Below are 13,130 nucleotides of genomic sequence, written 5' to 3'. Positions count from 1 at the left end.
TTTAAATATCTGACACATTGTTAAAACTGGACATTTATTCTGCTCTTTTGATGAAGTTGAAAGACTTTTGCAGTAACTGGGAATGAAAATTAGACTTTCTACAGTTTCAGTTCTATAACTTTATGACCAATGTGACTGCAGTTTTGTGGGACAGTGGTATTTGTGGGTCGCTGAGAAGCCTCAGGCCCTTAGTAGTATGAGCAGACTGCACATAGTTAAACCTTGAATATAAGAAAAAGAAGAGCATCCCATCACCCTCCACTGTGAAAACTGTGTTGACCCAGTTTGTTTTGGTGACCTGTCTATACACCAGCTGGATTTCTTTCATCATGTTATAATGACAACTAACTGCTGCATTTGAAGCGTTACTCATTCCTGCTTTAAAGACTATTGTTAGACAGCAGGGATGCACACATAGCATTTTAATGAGTAACACGGAATGTCAACAACTTTGATTTGTTTACGAGAAAACTCCACAGGGCACCTTTAAGTGTTTGAATGAATCAAATTAGGTTGCAGCCATGCACAGCATTTATCTTCTCTGAGTACCTTGTTTTGAACTAAAATAACCCATTATGACACATATTTTCCTCATACCCTCATATAAAACGGTGGTAGGCAGATGTTTCATTCTTCAGCCAAGCTGGATAAGCTTGCCTTGATTTTCCTGGTTGCCAGAAGCATGACTCCAATGGGTGTTGCTCAGCCTCTGCTGGATGCAATTGTAGGTTAACAAATTAGCTACAATCGCTTGAAACGAGTCAATACTATTTTCCTGACTTTGACTTGGAAAATACTTGTTTTTTCATCACATTACACCATCTGATATATTAAGGACCTGAACATAGAATATGAATGTATGCAGTTGAATTTAAATAATCCACCCTGTCATTACTTTCAATCATTTTTGACAATAAAAGTAAAGATGTGTACGTTTGCTGCCTCCCAACCTCATCCCAATACAAATCCCTGCGCTAATGACAGACGCTGTAGATGAAAACTGATTTATTCTGCCACGTTGTGTGTGGCTGCTGGTGTGATATATGATAATGAAGATCTGTAGCCTCACGTGTCTGATCACCCACTGATCCATGGAGACCACAGCTCTGCCGTGTTGAGATGCAGCATTTTCATATTCATAACATTCAGAGGATGTCTGCTGTGTATCTGCAGCCATTATGGTATTCTGTGTACATTTCTGTATGCATTTAGTTTAGTCCAGTCAGAAATGATTAAAGAACATTGTCATCAGTGTTAAATTAGCAACACAATACTAAGATAAAACCAATCAACAGAACAACAGCTTCAAAATGTATTATTTTGCTAATTATTATGCTATATTGTATACTTTTGTGGCATAATTGTGTGTATAAGCTCAAACAGGATTTAAACCCCTTACCTGCATTTCCTACCACCATTTATTCTTTTTTTTATCTCTTCTCGGAGTAGACATTGACGTTAGCTGCAGTATCTTTGTGCCATATCATACGTGCTGCCAATCAGTGATGATAAAATCAGACAGCTGAAACGAATAACTCAGGAATGACGAAGATACAATGCTGTAGTGAAGCATCATCATATCAGTCTATGTGTCTCTCATCAGCGCTCCAGCTGTCTGTGGAGTCGGTGGCCCCCTGCTGGTGACATTCAGTTTCACAATCCTGTCTCCCCTGCGGACAGTGGAATTGGGAAAAATATCTATTTCTTTTTATTAAATGTTTTATGCAAGCACATCCCTAGAGGTCCTGGCCAAAATGTTATTTCATTCACATTCCTGCTTTTCATATTGAACACTTCATCTATTCTGCTTTTGAGTCTGCTACTTATTGTGCTATTTACCCATTAAACAAAGACATAGGCAACAGCATCTTCCCCTGAGTCAGACTGACCTGTAATGAGTAATATATGTGCATGTTCACGGGACTAATTCATATCCATTATATCAATTAAGTGGAGTAAAAAAGGTTTAACGCTCAATTAAAGAGGATGTTTTTCCTGGATATTTAAACTTCATCATCAGGTCATTCTGACTCATTCCGAACATAAAACGGGGATTCAATTAAGCATATCATTTCACAGAATTAACAATGTCACGCTGGATCTACTAATAGGATGTGCTTCTAAGAGCCGTGTCAAAAGTGAGTAGGGGTAGAAGCCTAAGTAGAGCTTGACGTGGCGTGGGCACGCTGACTCAGATGTTTCATACGTAATAATATTTGAGGGGAATGTTTTCAGTTTGGTGTAGCGTCCGCAGGAAATCAGTTGACAGAGCTTACTAGAGACTTCAAACTTACTAGAGAATTTTAAACTTAAACTCTTCTGCTAAACTCAAACTCTAAGCCATTACTCATTCTATCTTTGTTTCATCTAGTCGTCAACCCTTCCAGCGTGATATTAGTGTGGGCTTCATCCAGCACTGTGACGCTAACAACCTATTCTCCTTGCTCATCCTCTCCTGACTGAGCGGTTAGCCTGCAGCGCTAGCAGCACTTTACACAGGGAACACACACACACACACACACACACACACACACACACACACACACACACACACACACACACACACACACACACTGGGTGGCTTTAACAGCATTTTTCTCAACCACCCTCACCCTCTTTTCATCTATTTGTGCTCTCCACATGGGCGCTGCTTTTTAACGTCCCTCGTCTGTCTGTCCATTGGTCTCTCTCTCTTTTATCAGGTTGGTTTGGGGCGAGTTGTGGCATATATTTACTGACATTATAGAGGCTTGGACCTCAAAGCAGATAACGGTCCGTGTGTGTGTGTGTGTGTGTGTGTGTGTGTGTGCCCCTGTTCTTTCTTAAATACCAGCTAAGAAGCCAGAAGCTGTAGATAAATGAATATTAAAGATAGTGAGTGTTCTGCATATCGCTGTCAAACAAACAATGTGGATTTATTATTATTGTCATGTAACTATATGAATGTACAAATACTGCTGCTTGACAAATGGACTGATTGAACTGTGTTTGGAGGAATTCAGATCTGTTTTTAAAGGGATACTTCACCCACAAAATGACCATTTTATATTTATTACTCACCACATTTTACCTTGAATTCTTGTTTATTTATTTATTTTATTTTTTTATGAAAAAAAATGAAGAAAGGCCTTGATGCATTGAAGTAAATGGAGGCCATATTTAACAACAGCAAACATAAGTTTACAAACTCTCAAAAAGATGTTTTACTCCATCATTTACTTAATGGTAGATTCTTCCTTCACTGTGGAGGCGTGCAAGAGAAATGTCTTCTTTAAGAATTAAATTATGGGATGAGTACTTTATATACATATTTTGTGTCATTTTGTGGGTGAATAATAACTAAAATCAATTAATGTACCAGTACAAGACCTGAGTTTTAATCCATAAAATAAAATGTGATTTAATTAATTAATTAATTAATTAATTAATTAATTAATGTGTAGCATTTGTTTGCTGCTATAAAGGACTAAACATTTGCAATATGTACTTTATGATATAAGATGGTGGATAGTGGAAGAGAAATGGATTCAAGAGTAAGGGAAATGTTTGTTTTGAAACCACAACATAATATAACATTTAATTAAATGAATTAAAGTATTACATTGGGACATCATTTCCTGTAAAAAAAAAACAAAACAGATAAACTCTGTCGTAAATCAAAAAGTATTGAGTTTCTATAGCAACTAGTACCATGCAATGGTTTCAACTGGCAAAACAGGAGAGACATTCGTAGTGTTTACTGTCAGGTCACTGACAGCACTGTAGCTTCACTGCTCCTGAATAGACTTGGCTGAACTGACTTGTAGTTTATTCAATTATTACCAGACTTACACCACACCTGGGGTCTTGGACTGTGGATGTGTGTGTCTGTGTGCACACATGTGTGTGTGTGTCTGGTGCAGAAGAAAATGCTTGCAAGCAGAGAACACTTTTTCACAAGGAAGTAGGCCAATGCATAGACACACAAACACACAGGAACATTTCATACACCATTCCAGCTGACCCGGCCTGCCTTGGTAAGCTTTAAAAGAACAAGACAAAGGTTGATGGAAGGGTCTGCCCTCCACCAATCACAGCTCTTTGTTCATTGTATACGCACACGCACACAGCATGGGCTCTGAGCGCTGTATCACTGTCCCCGGTCGCCTATCGATTAGTCATGCCTGGCTGCTGTCATGTGCAGGAGGCCAGGGAAGCCCCTAATTGGCTAGTCCAGCAAAGAGAGAGGGGGAGCGAGAGAGGCAGAGAGAGGGACAGACACTGAGAGAGGGAGGCAGCATAGGAAGATGAGAGAGGCTGAGAAAGAGAATTGTAAATGGAGATGTGGCCCAATATCAAATCATGATACGGAAAAATAAAACAAGAGAAGATGAGAGGACAACAAAGGAAAGTGAACTATTTCTCACCATCCGGATGGAAAGACTGAACATGACTCAGAAAACAAAAATAAGTCAACCTAAGGAAACTGATCTGAGTAAACTCTTTTACATTTTCTGATTTTTCTTTTGGACTATATTAACCGAACTGCATCGTCTACAGAGAGAGAGACTTTACAAATGCAAAGCCAGCGTGCACAGCAACAAAGGTAGAGTTACCCTCAGTGACGGACCATTGGAGTGGAGCGTAATCATGGAATGACGAAGACGAATCTTCCATTGGAGCACATGAAGGAGAGACATCCTGAGTGAAGGCTGCACTGAAAGGATGCTCAACTTGTCCATGTGGTCCTTTGCTCCTTCTACGGATTGCACCTCTTTTTTTACTACTCACCCTGTTACCCTGAGAGATGGTACGAGGGTCAGTGTGCTCCTAACAGCAGAACGCCAAGAAGAGGAGTGTTAAATATCGCCCTAAAGGAGGATCCTTTGCTTCGCTGGACGAGCTGAAGCTCTTATCTCTAAAGGAGACATAATGGAAACAATGACTACAAAGGGGCTGGTTAATTTCCTGGTATTGCAGTGATCTTATACACAGCAGAAAGAAAGAGAAGAACGGCACGATTACCAACTTAGAATTGGACACAGAGGACGATTAGTTTTCTGGAGAGGCATGACCTACATTATTCGGAAGATGATGTTGTGAGAGTGACACGAAAAAGATAAAGAATATCTCTTTGTGACTTTTAACAATATATATCTTTGTAGCTATGACCACTTATTTCCACAGCCATGAGTTCTGTTGTAGCCCCAAGAAGCCCAGTAGTGGCTCCGCTAAGGGCAAATCCGGCAAGGGGAAGAACAAGTCAGGAAAGGGCCACTCTCATTCGAAGCATAACCAGAATTTGCTGCAAGTGCAGACGGCAAATCACCACCTGCAACCTTTACCGCTGCACTCACCAAATCAGCATCTCCATTCGCCGAATCATAGCTGCCATTCGCCACATTTTCTGCTTCCGTCTCCGTCTCCCAGTTACTACCACATAGCACCCCCATCTCCAAGTCATCAGCTGGCTCCACCATCGCCAACGTACCAACTGTCTCCGCAATCGCCAAATCGCTTGCTGCACTCGCCGAGCCACCACCAGCTTCACCTTTCGCCGAGTCATCATCAGCTGCAGCATCAGCATTCTCAAAACCAGCAACACTACCATCCACCGGCCTCGCCAAATCACCTGCTCTCTTCACAATCGACACATCAAATCTACCAACAGCAGCAGCAGCTGCAGCACCACCATTCACCCAGTCACCACTCGCTGTTCCAGCAGTACCAACACCACCACCACTGTTCTCCTGCTCTTCCTCACGCCTCCCAGTCACTGTCTATCCACCCTTTCCACTCGCCACAGCTCCCCCTTTGTCCAGAGCTGGGTGGATATGGGTGGAACACACTGCCGACCCACCTGGCCACCAGGGGCTCCAGAGGAAAGTTCCCCAACCTGAGAGACAGTGTGAAGAAGAGTCCCACAAAGAGCAAAGCCAAGGGCAAGGCTGGAAGCAGGCCGTGGCCCAATGACACGTACATCTGGACCGCACACTCAATGGAAACGCCCTCGCACATGCCGTGTATGCACCACTTTCCACAAATACAGGCCCAGGTGCAGGTAGGTCTGACGGGTGGATGCAGTAGATGGTGTTAGGACATTGTTCCTAGCAGAGAACATCATGTGTGCATTTGACAAATTATGTCCTATCCAGCTATGATTAAGCTGTTACAGAACACAGGTTCTGTTAATATATAGGGATGTTACTAATAAATCAGCCATGAACTGACAATACACATTTGGACCAATTTGTGCTATCAGTTAAACAGTTTACGAAATAATACAACTTAAAAAAGCTGAGCAAAACTCAGACGAGCAGCTTGACAGAATAGGGTTGGTCCACCTTAAATGTCAGCCCACCTTAAGTGTGCCTGAGCTGGAGCTGTTGTTAACTTTAGGGGCTAACCCCCTTCACCTTAATCAGCAGGTGGTGGGAACTTGGCTTGTGACTTGAGGAGTTGTAGTGTTAATTTACAAATAAAAATGTAATATTAATGTACAAATAAACTGTACACACACACACACTGCTCTTCTACATTCACAACTATTATGTCACTGCTGCCCTCAAACTCATTGTCACACACAGTCTGTCTCTCGACCACACACTCTCACAACTTTACACTGTAATACACTAGTGGGAACCATGACAAAATGTCAGGCAGCATAGACTTAGCGGCTTCCTGCGACCACGATTATGGCTGAAATGTATCGGCTGCTAATCTCCTGTGCAGGTGAACTGGGGACTCTGCTGCCTATTTTCCACACGCACTGCAGCTGTTGGTAAATGATGGATTTAACCTGTTTGTGGATCAGTTGCATTGCAGCTGAGCAGCTTGTTAGGCTCTTCAACCGTAAACTGACAAGATTAGTGCCTTACAGGCATGGGCTGTAAGGCACTAATCTTGTCAGTTTACGGTTCATGATCGGTTAACAAGGGTTGGCTATTGGTCAGAAAAATCAATAAAAAAATTAGCATCCCTATTAATAAGTCATGCAATCGAACTGAACGTTTGAAATTGGTAGACTCCTGCACACTTTTATTATAAAATATGTATGATTATACTTTTCATATGTAAAACTATTAAAGTGTATATATATATATATATATACCTATACCTTTTTAGAGTCAAAAGTTTTAGTGACATAAAGCATGACAAAGTACATAACAGGACGGGTCGTGTGTATTGTATAAAATGTACTTTAGAGCGCTGTAGCGATGGCACACTTTTGAAGGCCAACCCAGAAGTTGGCATCATCACGGTTCTCTCAACAAAAAGCCAATGGGATTTGGGATTATTGCAGAAAATAAGCTCTGTGGCAAATACAAGTTTATGATTCTAACATATTCAGCAAGATAATCTTCACCAATGAACACCACTTTTGTGATGTTGGAAGCATATGCAATTGCCTAAGTAAAAAGCTAACGTTGGGCTATAAACTACTAAACTAAACTAAATCACAGTGGCATGACTTCAACCTCACCCCCACTAAGCCTGACCTTTAGTGTCCCCAATAACCTCTGCAGTCTCATTTAGCCACTTGTTAGCAACTGTTTTTTTAAAGACAGATAAAAGCTTCAACATTCACGAGTGAGGTGTTTACTGACTTATTGTATGTCACAAAACAAGTTAATTAAAAAAAGTTTAAAAAGAACAAAACAAGTTTGTGTTAACCACAGAGCCTCATTTCAGGTATCAAAAACCCACTTTGAGCACTTAATAGTGAGCTACAGAAAAAATCCAGCATGGCAGCCTGTTATTAGCCGTTGGTCAGTTACTTATTGTGCAGTATGTCATCGGAGACAGCAGGTAGTGATAGACTGATTAGCGTGATTAGCACGGCCATTCTGATTTGATTAGAGTCATGCTCCATCTGATTAGCTCATTAGTCCCATAGAGTTTAATTGCACATCAGGAAGGAATAGACAGTGACATTAGGATTATAGTATCGTTGTGTCTATGAATGCGTCAACAAAGTACGTGGGTACGATCGTGCATGTGGGTTTGCGTATGGCAGTGTGTGGTGCATTGCAGTGGTTATTTCATTAGCATCTGTTGTGTATCCTTTAGATATTTGGGGATTTTTGGCTGTTTATCCAATCACGATACATTCGCTAATTGATGAATCAATTTTTATGGTGGTGAAGAAGCGTGCGCACGTACACACACACACACACACACACACACACACGATCAAACAAATCTTGGTAATGCGAAATCTGATGAAAGCCCTTGTCTGTCTCGTTGCCTAATGAGACAAACCATAGTCTGGACCTCTTTCTAAACTGTGCTGTACTGGACTGAACCAGGCAACAGTACCATGGTAACACAGCTCAACAGCAATTATGTAACAACTAACAATCACTTCAATAAAGCAGCATAACATTGTCTGGATGTTGGTGGTGTCTGTGTGTGTTTGTGTATTTGTGTGTAAGTGCTTGTTTGTTTATATTTGCACGTTTGTTCTTTTGGCCTTTTCATGTAACACTAGCTCATCCACACACACACACACACACACACACACACACACACACACACACACACACAAAACACACACTGATGTTACATAAGTGTGCAGTCAGACATGGCGTGTCAATGGAATCACCGGCACAGACCAACTGGATTTGTTGCTCTCTGAATGACACGCATGCACACGCACACACACACACTCACACTCACACACACACACACACACACATAGAGAAGTTGCGTGCTTTGTATAATGATGTGGAGCCAGGTAAAGTTTAGGTGCAGCAATAGACCGTTAGACAGAGACAAGTTGGCACATCCTTCACTGTTTTAGAAACAAAGAAACCAAAGAATTTAGGTATTCTAGCAGAAAAAGTCTCAACGTTTTTACAGAATCATATGCATGGTAACAGGGTGTTTAATTGACTGGTTATCTTTGTCAATATGATTAGAGGTAGCTCATCAACCACCACCCTCTGCTTCACATAGCTGTTGTTGAGCAGGCAGATTTGACTCCTCCCACCATACGTACAGTATAATCCCTCTGATCCCCCCTCTCACTCTCTTTCTGTTCCCGTGTGGGATCAAGCATCCTGTCAGCTTGACTGACAGACAGTTTGACATGTGGTGGAGAGAGAGAGACATGGAGTGAGATAGAGAGAGTGTGTGTGTGTGTGTATGTGTGTGTGTGTGTGTGTGTGTGACAGAGAGAAGATAAAGGAGTGGAACGGGGGGATGAGGGAGGTAGAGATTAGTGTAGAGGGATAGATGCTATTGCTGCTCTGTTGCACATTGATGCCGTGAAGTGAAGTCTGGGTGACAGTCCATTTGCCTCGCTACGTTGTCTGATGTTTGGTTAGCTAGTTTGTTTGTGACTTTTTTTTGTTTTAAAGGTTGCAGGACAAGAGCTGGAGCCTCAGATTATTTTACATGGACCAGCTTGCTCAGTGCTGTTTTTTTGGAGAACACTACAGCTGCAGACGCTGGACTGGCGAGCACTAAATACTCTCAGGGGAGAAAGTGAGAGGAGACAAGGGCAAAAGTGGAGACAGGTGGCAAAAAGGGTGGAATGGTAAAATGGGAGCTGGTGCTCACCTTGCAAATGCACGGAGAAAAAAACACATTGTGGCTATTTATGAGCTAGTGTGAAGTTTGTCATTTGCTTTGATTGCGTGGGAAACGAGGAAAGATGATGTCAATCATCGGCTGATGCTTTCACCCTGATCTGTCCAGGTCTGGACTCTAGAAGGAGGCCAGGAAATACAGAGGAGACAAAGAAGAAGGGGAAGGGAGAGAAGGAAGGAAGAGACACTTGTGGTAGACAGCACATGGGTGATAGCGGCAGAGTGCAAATGTTTGGTATTTCATTGTGGAATTATAAATATTGGATGCGGTTAGCCTCCGATAGTATATAGAGTACAGAATAACAGTTGAGTACAATACCCTACTGACCAGTAGAGTACAGTCTAAATGTAATAGCAGTGTAGGTTTTGAGTTGCAGTACTGAAAACCTTCAGTGAGAGTAGTTCATGGCACAGCAACAGTTGCGTTGCAGTGCAGTTTGCAGTGTAGTCATTTAGTATTGTCCACTATAAGGGCTTTGCAGTATGTCATGCGGTGTATGCTGTCGCTCCGTGGTGGTAATCTGTAGCAGATGTACTCAACATGCTGTACCAAAACATGAGACGAGTAAGTCTGCAGATCTCTGGAGATGTGTGTCTATGTGTGTTTCAGCAATCTTGGTGAAATCCTGTATGTCTTTGGTTTCATGGTGATCTAATTTTCAAATTGTTGCATTGTTTTCTCTTGCAGGCCAACCCCCCTCCAGTGGTGGTCAACACCGACAGCGTCGACACCCCCCCATATGTGAGTCCTGGTTCAAATATTCTCTGTGAATTTGAATTCATATTTATTTATTTGGATAAGCTAATGGATAATTTGAAACCAAACTGTGCATTTGAACTGATTTCAGTCATTAAAGGGCCAGAGTTTACCATTTAGCAGGATATATTGGTAGAAATTAATTATAATATTAAAAGGATTTTTTTTAGGCTGTAATCACCTGGAAAAACACGGATTGTTGTGTTTTTGTTAGCTTTGAATGAGCTGTTTATATAGTGGGCCCTCTTAGGGAGTCTGCAATGTTGCACCGCCATGTTTCTACAGTAGCCTTGAATGGACAAACCAAACGCTGGCTCTAGACAGGGTCAATCACGTTTTTGCGTCAACCTCCATGCTTCTCCAACATGCTTGGCACATGGAGGAAGAGTTTCCAGAGAAATGGCAAATAGAGCTTAAATCATACACATTCAAGAGAACAATTTAGTGAGATCAGTTGTTTTGATTGGACTACTGACCATTTATTTTTAACTGTGTTGGCTGGAGCTGGCGTCATGTTTGCCTCTGTGGGAATTTATTTGTAGTTTGTTCATTTATTTTACCTTTTAGGAAAAGGGTTTTTAATGGAGATAGCTCTACCAAATCACATAAATTACTTTTTTGATTATTACTGAAATGGAAATATTAATTTGCCTTTGTCTAACTGTTCCATGATGACTACGCTTGGAGACATTATGATCAGCATGGGAGAGAAATAAACCAACCCATTTAGACCAATCACAGTTCTTGAGGATTCTATTGCTCTGATGTGTAATTTTTAAAAGGGATGCCCTCTTAAATATGTACTAAGCCCAGGCAACACTATTGTCGATACTGTTACTACATTTTAATCGATCCAACCTATGAGGTTCCACGGTTATATTTCTAATCAAGCTTCCATGAAATTCTACTCAATAATTTTGCAACTTGATATTTAAATACGTCTGTAAACAGACGGCAGCCCTACAAAATCCCATGAAGAGCTGTTTTAGTGTGTAAAACACCTTTTGGAGCTTCTACTAAAAAATGTTATAAATGGTAATTTCAATATGTCTCCCGGATAAAAAAAAAAAGAAAACACAATGGTGATAGCAACATCCTGGATTTAGACAGAAAGCCCCGTCCAGAATTAGATGGATCCAGATGTCATTTTACTGGTAGCCAGCTGCCACAGAGATTTAGTGTCTGTTGTTGTTAGATAAGTTTATTATGTAATTACTGTGAATTACTCCCTGCAGAACCGTCAGGAATATAACACAGAGAGAGAGAACATTATTCATGCAGATTTTTGTTAATATGTCACCTATATGATTGTTAACTGTTGTCTTAAAAAAAGTTAGTTAATGTATGTAACATATACAGAAAAAACAGTTTACTTTAATTGTTTAAGACTCACTGGATGCAAAGAAGGTATGTTAACCTTTTTTAAAAAATGAAAGGAATTCTGTAAAGCAGGAAATATCACAAACATGTTTCACAAGAGTTGCAACCTCCTGCTTTAAGAAAGGCAGGAATAATTGCTGATGCTTTGCGTTTATAATTAATTAATGTGGCCTTTTAACCAGGTGTCCGCCCAGTCTGAGTACACAGTATATGGGAGGTGATAACAGACACACTGCACACTGATGGAAGACTGTGACCTCCGTTTGAAATGACAGAAATTCAAAATCTGAACTAATCTGACTGTACAGAGACACAGATTACAACCAAGGGGATTACATGGGCCATTGGGATGCCACTCGACCACTGTGTTTGTTTGTGTGTATGCGCCTGCAGCAGCAGCTATAGCAGGAACAAGACACTCCCAATATAAACTGAATGGAACACAAAATATATAATAGTCTGCTCGGATCGGATTTAAATTCTACATGCTGGCCATTCAGTTAGGAAATCTGGATGTTAATATGTTTTATAGTACTGGCAGTCCTGGCTGAGCAGTGTGATTGGCTCGCTGGTAATTCAGCGGGGATGTTCTTAAATATGACATCAGAGGTACATCATCATGAAGAACGCATTACCAGTTTAATCTCTGGGCTTCATGCGTCATTCATGAATGATCAAATGTCTGATATTGCTTTTTCTGTAATTCTGATGTTTGTCGCAGTTTGCCTCACTTGATAATAATCATCTCTGGTTTGTTTTAGAGGAGAATTCTTCAACCGAATGCTAATAATGTTAAAAGACGCCATATTTGGTGGCACAGAGTATTCGGTGCACATGCATGTAGCGCAGAAACAGTGAGACCTTTGTGATAGACCCAAAGGTTTTGATGCAACATGAGAGTGTGGTGTACCTGCCAATAGCAACTGACGTGGCGGAAAAACACTACACGTAAATTATGAATGTTAAAATCTTTACTATAAAGTCTAATAAGTGCCTGTGACAGGAAAATGCTTCCAGTATTTATTGACAAATTCTTCCTCTCTGACAGGTCAATGGAACAGAAGCAGACTATGAGTACGAGGAAATCTCACTGGAGCGGGTAAAGACTTAAAAGCAATGAAAACACACTTCCAGAGCAGATGCTTATTTGATACACTGTAATGACATCAGTCCCATATTACATGATATAATATGATATTTTGTCTGTACTTTTACTCAAGGAACATTTTGAATTCAGGACTTTTTTGGTGTAATGGAGTACTTTTAGACTACAGTACTTTTACTTCTACTTAAATTTCTTATGTTCACTAATTTAAACAGAAAAACATGCTTTCATGTCTATTTTTTAATCTACAAAGAGGATATTCTTAATCCAAAGCATAGAAAATATACATTTATAAAACCAGAAACATTGTAGTCAT

General features: G+C 40.7%; 1 protein-coding gene across 6 annotated transcripts in view; it reads left to right on the top strand.

Moving 5' to 3' along the window:
- LOC311014239 (discs large homolog 1-like protein) overlaps positions 1–13,130 on the top strand; it is a 91,821-nt gene that overhangs the window by 42,560 nt on the left and 36,131 nt on the right. For 5 of the 6 annotated variants that reach the window (XM_084010710.1, XM_084010711.1, XM_084010712.1 and 2 more), the window contains 2 exons: positions 10,261–10,314; positions 12,758–12,808. In XM_084010710.1, coding sequence (XP_083866836.1) covers positions 10,261–10,314; positions 12,758–12,808 — 105 coding nt within the window. Of the gene's footprint in view, positions 1–5,131; positions 6,041–10,260; positions 10,315–12,757; positions 12,809–13,130 lie in introns of those variants that run through there. The other variant, XM_084010713.1, reaches the window with a different exon arrangement.

Source organism: Eutrigla gurnardus (assembly GCF_963514095.1).
Source record: "Eutrigla gurnardus genome assembly, chromosome: 6".
In the NCBI taxonomy this organism is placed as follows: Eukaryota; Metazoa; Chordata; class Actinopteri; order Perciformes; family Triglidae; genus Eutrigla; species Eutrigla gurnardus.
The sequence above is the reverse complement of the archived record's forward strand: the minus strand, read 5'-3'. Positions and strand labels throughout refer to the sequence as shown.